Here is an 8,078-nt window from a genome sequence, read left to right as displayed (position 1 = left end):
TCTCAATCCCTGTATCCCAGAGCCCTGTTGTTCCAAGGTTGTGCATACATCATTATTTACCTCTGTCTCACTTAGCCCATGCAAACCTGCCTAATTGTTTTCCCATCCACTTTGTTCTTCCATTCCCTCCCCACTTTTGTATATTGCACCCTCCAGCACCCAAACTATCCTGTGTCTATTCTCTGCCCTGTGCTCCACCTTCCCCTCCTTCCCCTCACCCCACACCCCACATCCTAGCAACCAGCAAACACTCCCTCCTCCTTTAGTTTGGGTTCTTTTTCTTAGTCTTTTACAGTAATGGCCATTTCATTTTTTGACAACTTCCAATTTTCTTAGATTCATACCTCCAATGTTCTGATTATTAATGGATGTTTGCAGCTATATTTCCTCATTTTGAGTTGTGCCCCATCAGCTAATGAAAGTGCTGAAAACTTTACGCCACGCGCGCCATCATGGTCAATTCTACTTTGAGGAGGCAGCTCTTCCCTGGTTATATTTTGAGTGCCTTCCAACCCAAGGGGCTCATCTCCCGGCACTATATCTGAAAAATTTCCGCTGCTGTTCAAAATGTTTTCAGTGGCTACAAATTCAGAAGTAATCTGCCTCTCCTTCTTCCTAGTTTGTCTTAGTTTGGAAGCTCTGCTGAAACTTGTCCATTGTGGATGACCCTGCTGGTGTTTTAAATACTGGTGGCATAGCTTCCAGCCTCACAACAACATGTAAGCCAACAATACGACAGACAGGTGAGTGGTGGCACTAACCCCATAAAAGATGTCAAAAGCATTCCATATATTTGCTCTTAATTAAAAAGATTGCTGGGGTGGAGAAGGGGTCTTGGTAGCACTGCACGATAAGCATCTTGCTGACCACAAGATTGGCAGTTCAACCCCCAGCTGCTCCATGGGAGAAAGAAGAGGCTTTTTGCTCCTATACAGCCTCAGAAACACTATACAGGGTTACTATGAGTCGGAACTGACTCAACAGCATACAACCACCACCAGCACGAGTCGAAATCCACTTGATAGCATGTGGCTGGCTCATTGGGTTCTGGGGTGGAGTGTGTGTGTGTGTGTGTGTGTTGGGACATGGTTGAAACTGTAGTGATACCTCGGGAGGGTGGGAGGTCTGGGGCTTCAAGGGTCTGTCACCCTCCTGTGCCTGCCTTGTGACACCCTCTCTCTGTGGGGCTGGTGTGACCATCAAGATGAAGTCAGTTAATAGCCAGGCACTGGTATGAGGGCACAGAGACAGCCAGGGAGGGCCCTGAGCCAAGGGGCACAAGCAATTGTCAAGCCTCGGCTGGGGCCACCTGCCATCTCCTCCCCAAATTAGCCTGTCGCCAATCTCTCTGGAAACGGCACTGGGTTCAACTGGCTTTCTTTCCCTGCTGGACTCAGGGAAGTGCTGAGAAGGGCTTATTCCAAATGCGAGTTTTTCTTTCTAATCAGATCTATTCCAGGGTGTGCGTGTGCAAGTCAGGGCTCACGAGACTGAAGTCTTGCAGTCAGAAGGTTTTATTGAAAAAGAAGGAACTCTGGACTGGGGTTTAATGGTCATGAGGGGCTGGGTGGGCCAGGCTTGTGCCCCATCACAGGAGGCACCTGGAGAATGACAAGGGGGTGGGTGAGAAGAGCAGGCAGGGCCAGATGTGGCAAGGACACGTCTCTAGGATTTTCATCTGTCTTCGATTCTGCTGAGAGTGCTGAGCTGAGGGGAGGTGGAAAGTGGGGTGGGTTGAGGCATGTGATAGTAAGCAGGAGCAGTAATATTGCAAGGAGCCTTGATGGCACAAATGGTTAAGCACTCAACTACTAATCAAAGATGGGAACTTTCAACTTGCCCAGCTGCGTCATGGAGAAAAGACTTGGTAATGCTTTCATAAAGAGTACAGCCTGAAAGTCCCCTATGGGGCAGTTCTCCTCTGGCGCCTGTGCGGTTGTGCTGAGTCGGAAGTGACTGTTAAAGTACAATGAGATTATGGACCATGCTCTGCTTTCTCAAAATTCGTCCTTATATAGTCCCTTTTAACAGATGAGAAAACTGAGGCCCAGGGAAACTAAGCTTAAGGTCATGAGCTGATGAGTGAAACAAACAAGATTCACGCCAGATGTTTGTGATTCTAAATCACCACTATGTGTCGATGAGCATGGACAGCTACGGCCAGGAGCAGCGTTGATTCTAAATCACCACTGTGTGCTGATCAGCGTAGACAGTTACAGAGAGGAGCAACGTTGACTTCTATCTGCCATGTTAAGGGGTTGGCTGTTAAACAGAAGGTCGGCGGTTTGAACCTACCCAGCAGTTTTGCGGAAGTAAGACCAGGCAATCTGTCCCAGTGAAAGCCGTAGCCTTGAAAACCCTACGGGGCTTTTCTACTCTGTCATAGGGACTTGTTGTGAATCTAAAGCGACTCATCAGCACCTGACAACAACAATCTGCCAGGTGGGTGCACTTAGTAACACCTTCAGACCCTCCCCAGTAGGTAGTTCATTCATTCACTCCCAGATCTCTATAGAGCCAGGCACAGGGGGGGATTTAGCTGGATGCTGTGTGTGGCAGGGTCTGGAAAGGCACCTAGTACTCTGTTGGCCTGCCCTCCCTCTCCTTCTTTCCTGGATAGTTCTCCAGACCACCGAGAGAAGAGAGTGCAGGACAGGAGTGGACATCAGCCCCAGCCAGGACCAGGCCATAGTGAAGGCAGGGATGACCCTTAGAGCTGATGGGCCAGTGCCCACAGCTCTCCCCACGTTTCCCATGGTCCAGCTCAGCCAACTTTGCAGCCAGATGCTCTGGGCTCCCAGCGCCTCCCCAGACTTACAGCTCCACCCTCTTCAGCCCTCCCCAGTCCTCACTAAACCCAGCTGCTGCCAACATTCTCTTTACAAACCAACCCTTGTTCAGAGCACTGGCTCCTGTTTGCCAGTCCATGCTCGGAGTTCTCTTGTAGGCGACACCGTGAAACCTCCTCTTTCAGGAAGCCCTCCGAGATTTCCACCTCTCCTGCTCTAACCTCCCTGCCTCCTCCACTGTGGTGAATAATTTGTGGCAAGTGTCTTCCACTCATTCCAGAGATATAGTAAGCATTTAGTAAGCAAGCCTGCTGAGGTCACCAGCAATCCTACCCAGCAGTGGTCTAACACAATACCATTGGTGAAATACTACCATCAAACTCAGTACACTGAATCTCATACCAGATCCTCGCGGCAGGCTTCACCTCCCCTTTCTACTTTACAGGTGAGCAGAATGCAGCTCACAGGGGTTAAGGGCATGCTCATCTCTGAGACCACCAGTCCCCACCCCCTAACTCCACAATCAGAAACCCAATCTGCCTTCTCTCAGGTCAGCACTGGTTCCTCTATCCCAGACCCTCCTGGGGGTCACTGCTGTGAGCTATGGAAGCCCCCTCTCCTGCAGGCCCAGTCAGAAATCTATGCCTACAGCGCCCCCTGCTGGCACACTTCTTGTACTCTGTCCCGTAGTGTGTACAAGTCCCAGCTGGCCAGACTGAGAGCCCCTCTGTTTCCCAAGTGCCTTGCATAGGGCCTACACATAGTAGGTGCTCAATTAATGAGTTGGACTGAATCAAGGAGAGACTTGAAAAGGCAATAAATCATTAAAGGGCAACAAGCTTCCTAAAGACCCTCCTATGTGAATCCACCCAAAACCTCCATCCAACTTGAGGGACCCTTCTCGACGCAGCGCTCTGTGAGGCGTGACCAATTGGTTGGAGCCCTTGAGTGGAAATCTCTGCTATTCCTGTTTTAGGGGGCCCTGATGGCACAGCAGTTAAGCACTCAACTGCTAACTGAAAAGTGGGTGATTTGAATTCTTCCAGCAGCTCTGCTGGAGAAAGAACTAGCAATTCACTCTGTAAAGATGACAGCTTCGAAACCCCTATGGGCTATTCTACTCTGCCACATGGGGTCACTGGGAGGCGGAATTGACTAGAGAGAACCTAACAACAACCGCGACACTCCTACTTTAAGGTGAGGCTCCGTATGCAGGCCTGGGTGGTAGGGGTAGAGGTGTGAGGGTGCTGTGGTCAGCTGGAATCCTATAGGATGGTGGAGAGCTCACCGGAGCTGTTGGCAGCCAAGGACAGACTTCTGCAGTGCTGGTCCTGGAGGGAGGCCGAGACGGGGTTCAGCCCCAGGAGGAGGAGGGCCTGTGGGTACAAGGACACAAGAGTATTAGGCTGGTACCGTGGGCCATCTGACCAGCTGCTTCCTGCCCTTCCTCTTCCTGAACACGCACATCCAGTCTCCCCCAGACCCTCTGTCCTCTAGCGTTCCCTCCTCTGCCTCCTTGTACTCTTGCTTCTGTCTGTCCTCTCTGCCCAGAAAGTCTAGAGCCACCAGCGGTTTGGAGGACCAGAGCCTCCAGCCAGGCGCTGTCTGTGGATGACCAGAGGTTTGAGGAGCCACACAGGAAGTTGTTCTCCGTCATTACCACCCCTGCGCCTTTCTTCCCAGGATTCCCCTCTCTCTGACTCTGTCCAGGGCTCCCCCCTCTTGCACCCCCATCCTGTGGACGTTTGGTAATGGATACCAGGAGTAACTAACTGGCTCCTAGGGCTCGGGAATGATGAGGATAAGAAACCCATTCATCTTTCTGGCCCCAAGGATCTTCCAACACTTTATTAATCAGTAATTAAACCTCACAGTCTCCAGAGAGACAGAGACGTAGATTTACCCTCATTTTCCAAATGAAAATGCGAACGCAGAGAGAGCAGGAAGCCACGGGGACAGTCAGTGGTTTGCTTGCTAAGCAGAGAGCCCAGTGACTCCTATCAAACCTACTCCGCTCAGCTGGGGTGGCCAGACGCTTTCTAGAGGGATGAGGAATGCCTGGCCCCAGCTTCTCACCCCACCCCTGCTTCTGCCTCACCCCCGCCCAACATACATACACAGAATCAATTTGGACTCAGCCACAGGCAAATTAAAAATAACTGAGAACACCGTATTCCAAAATATCAGGCCCACTGCCTGACATTCTACCATTATCCATCTAATCCTTTAAATGTGCTTTCATCTTGTGGATCCCCCTTGAATACACATCATGTTCTGTTCACATTGAATTACTTAGCATTTCTGAACCTTTGCTCCTCAAGTTCTCAGCCTCCTCTTTACCTGGTGAACTCTGCAGTCCTCAGGGGTGACACCTCCCACAGACTCGCCCTTGAGCAGCATCTTCCCTAATCCTCTAAATCAAAACAACCGAGTTTCCCCTTTACCTTGTCCCCTGCCCCCAAAGCGCTCTGTACACGGGCTGGACCCTGGTGTTCAGAAGACTCACAGATGACAGCCATGGGCTGTTCTGAATGAATAAAAACCATCTAAAGACAAAGCACTTACTACCCCAGGCTCCAAGTAGGTGGTAATGCCCAGACCAGGAATACTTACTCGTGCATCTTAATGTCTGGGGCTTTGCAGCTGAGCAGAGCAAATCAAGCTTCATCAGAAAATCAAACTGAATGCCATGGGTGCAGGGCAGGTCTGCCCTTGACTGCCCAGTCCTGATACTTATGTCTCCTCTGGGCTCTGATGGTTCACAAAGTCATTTTCTACCAGTTGGAGATCAGTTTTGCATTATGCAAAGAGAAATACTTCTTAAAATTCTTGAACCAACCTTTCCTTTCCAGAAAGGTCGGCTCTGTGGCAGGATTTAAGCCTTCATGACTCTTGCTCTGTGGAAATGTTTGTCAATTCTGGGTTATTCCTGAGTCACACTTCCATGAACAGCCTGTTTCCCTGTATACAAGATTTAATATTTTCCTCCTAATATATATATTCAGGAGAAAGATGAGGCTTTCTGTTACTGTAAAGATTTGCAGCCTTGGAAACCCTGTTCAGGGTCACTGTGAGTTGGAACTGACTCCACGGCACACAACTACCACCAATATATATTAGCCTCAGAAACCCTACACCGGGTTGTTAAGAGTCAGAATTGACTCGGTAGCACACAGCAACAGTGTATATTGTTATATTAACCAGGAGGTCCTTGGTTGGCACACATGATTTGTGCTCAACTACTGATCATCTAAGCACTGAATTGTTAATGGCAAGGTTGGCAGTTCAAACCCACCAGCCACTCCTTGGAAACCGACTTGACAGCATTTAACAATAACTAATCTAAAGGTTGGCAGTTTAAACTCACCAATCAGAGTTGTGGAACAAAGGCCTAATGATCTGTTTGCACAAAGAATACACTCAAGCAAATACTATGAAGCAGTTTTACATATGGGTCACCAAGAGTCAGAATTGAATTGACAGCAACAGGTTTACTTTTAAAAAACAATGTTTATGAATCACTTTGTCAGCATTAAACAGTGTTTCATTCTGTTGTGCACAAGGTCCCTATGAGTAGAAACTGACTCGACACACCTAACATCAAGAGTTAAGTACACACACTATAGTTTTCTAACTTAGTCAATGGATAACTACTGCACAAGGCTGCTCTTTGTTTTCTTCTAAAGTAGAAAGCTTTGAATCTGGGTCTACAAATCTACAACAGCTGGGATGGGGATGGGGATCCACGACCCAGAACCTCTGAGTAGATTCTGGCTCATCGTAGTCCTGTAGGACAAAGCAGAACTGTCTCAGAGGGTTTCCAAAGAGGTGATCTTTAAGAAAGCAGGCTGCCACATCTTTCTCCCATGGAGCGGCTGATGGGTTTGAATAACCAATCTTTTGGTGAAATCTCTTAACCACTGCACCACCTTGAAATCCAGGAAGACCCTGTAATTCAGTGCAGAATGTTGTGTGCAATGAAAGCCATTTTCCTGGGGACAGTTCACAGTGTTCTCAACTTCTTAGAAGATCTGGCACCCCAAACAAATGGGGAACTACTGGTTGAAACGTATGGGAACAGGATCCCTTCAGAGGCCTGAGATATCACCAAACTGGACCTTAAATCAAACCAAAAGTGCTTTTAGACTAAGAGCCCTCCTTTTACTTCACCCGTCAACCCCTCATCAATCCTAGTCACCAACTCTGCTTTCACAACCATTTTTCACAAAACTAGTTTTGGAGATGTCATGAGATTTATCATTTTCCAACAGCTAGTAAAGATAAAGACTCCTGGTGTGGCTCTGTAGGATGAGCACTGGACTGCTAACTGCAAGGTTGGTGGTGATCAAACCTACTAAGATGTTCCTTGGAAACCCTATACAGGGTCACTATGAGTAGACACCAACTCGATGGCACTTAAAACACCAATAACAAGAGGAGAGACAAAGGAGCCTTGGTGGCACTACAGAACAAAGCACTGGACTGCTAACCACAAGAATCAAACCCACCTGCAGCTCTGTGTGAGAAAGAGAAAGCTGTCTGTTTCTGTAAAGAGAGACTATAAACAGGGACCCCTAGTATAGAGTCCAGGTGTGGCACTGTAGAATAAGCACTGGACTGCTAACCACAATGTTGGTGGTTCAAACCCACCAGCTGCTCCTTGGAAACCCTATACGGGGTAGCTGAGTCAGAACCGACTCAACAGCGCTGAACAACAACAACATAGGGTAGCTATGAGTTGGAATTGAGTCATTGATAATGGGTTTAGTAGTGATAACAGAGTCCCCTGGTGGCACAAACAGTTAAGTACTCGAAGACTAGACAAAGTTTTGGTTGTTCGAACCCACCCACAGACTCCTTGGAAGACATGTCTGGAGATCTGCTCTTGAAAGGTCACAACCTTGAAACCTAAGTTCTACTCTGTACACATGAGGCACCACGGGCCAGAATCTCCTTGACATCAGTTGACAACAGTAGAGAAAACTGGCCGAGCGCCAGGCTCACTCACCGAATACAGCCCTAAGACCCCAAATGAAATCTGCACCTTGGCTACAAACGGCCCCATATATATATATATACTGCTGCTGCTTTGTGCCATGGAGTTGGCTCCGACTCATAGTGAACCTGTACATGGTTTCCGAGGTTATAAATCTTTATGGCAGCAGAAAGCTTCGTCTTTCTCCTGCAGAACAGCTGGCAGTTTCAAACTGCTGACCTTGCGGTTCGCAGCCCAATTCATAACCACTATGCTACCAGAGCGCTCTCTCTCTCTCTCTCTCTCTCTCTCTC

At 48.5% G+C, this 8,078-nt stretch overlaps 1 protein-coding gene across 3 annotated transcripts in view; it reads right to left on the bottom strand.

The window, feature by feature from the left end:
• Positions 1-8,078, bottom strand: part of CRHR1 (corticotropin releasing hormone receptor 1) — a 46,394-nt gene that overhangs the window by 20,036 nt on the left and 18,280 nt on the right. For all 3 annotated transcript variants that reach the window (XM_006833534.1, XM_006833536.1, XM_006833535.1), the window contains exon 2: positions 4,078-4,165. In XM_006833534.1, the coding sequence (XP_006833597.1) occupies positions 4,078-4,165 (88 nt within the window). The remainder of the gene's footprint in view (positions 1-4,077; positions 4,166-8,078) is intronic.

Source organism: Chrysochloris asiatica, unplaced genomic scaffold, assembly GCF_000296735.1.
Source record: "Chrysochloris asiatica unplaced genomic scaffold, ChrAsi1.0 scaffold00007, whole genome shotgun sequence".
In the NCBI taxonomy this organism is placed as follows: domain Eukaryota; kingdom Metazoa; phylum Chordata; class Mammalia; order Afrosoricida; family Chrysochloridae; genus Chrysochloris; species Chrysochloris asiatica.
This window is presented reverse-complemented; position numbering and strand designations above follow the sequence as displayed.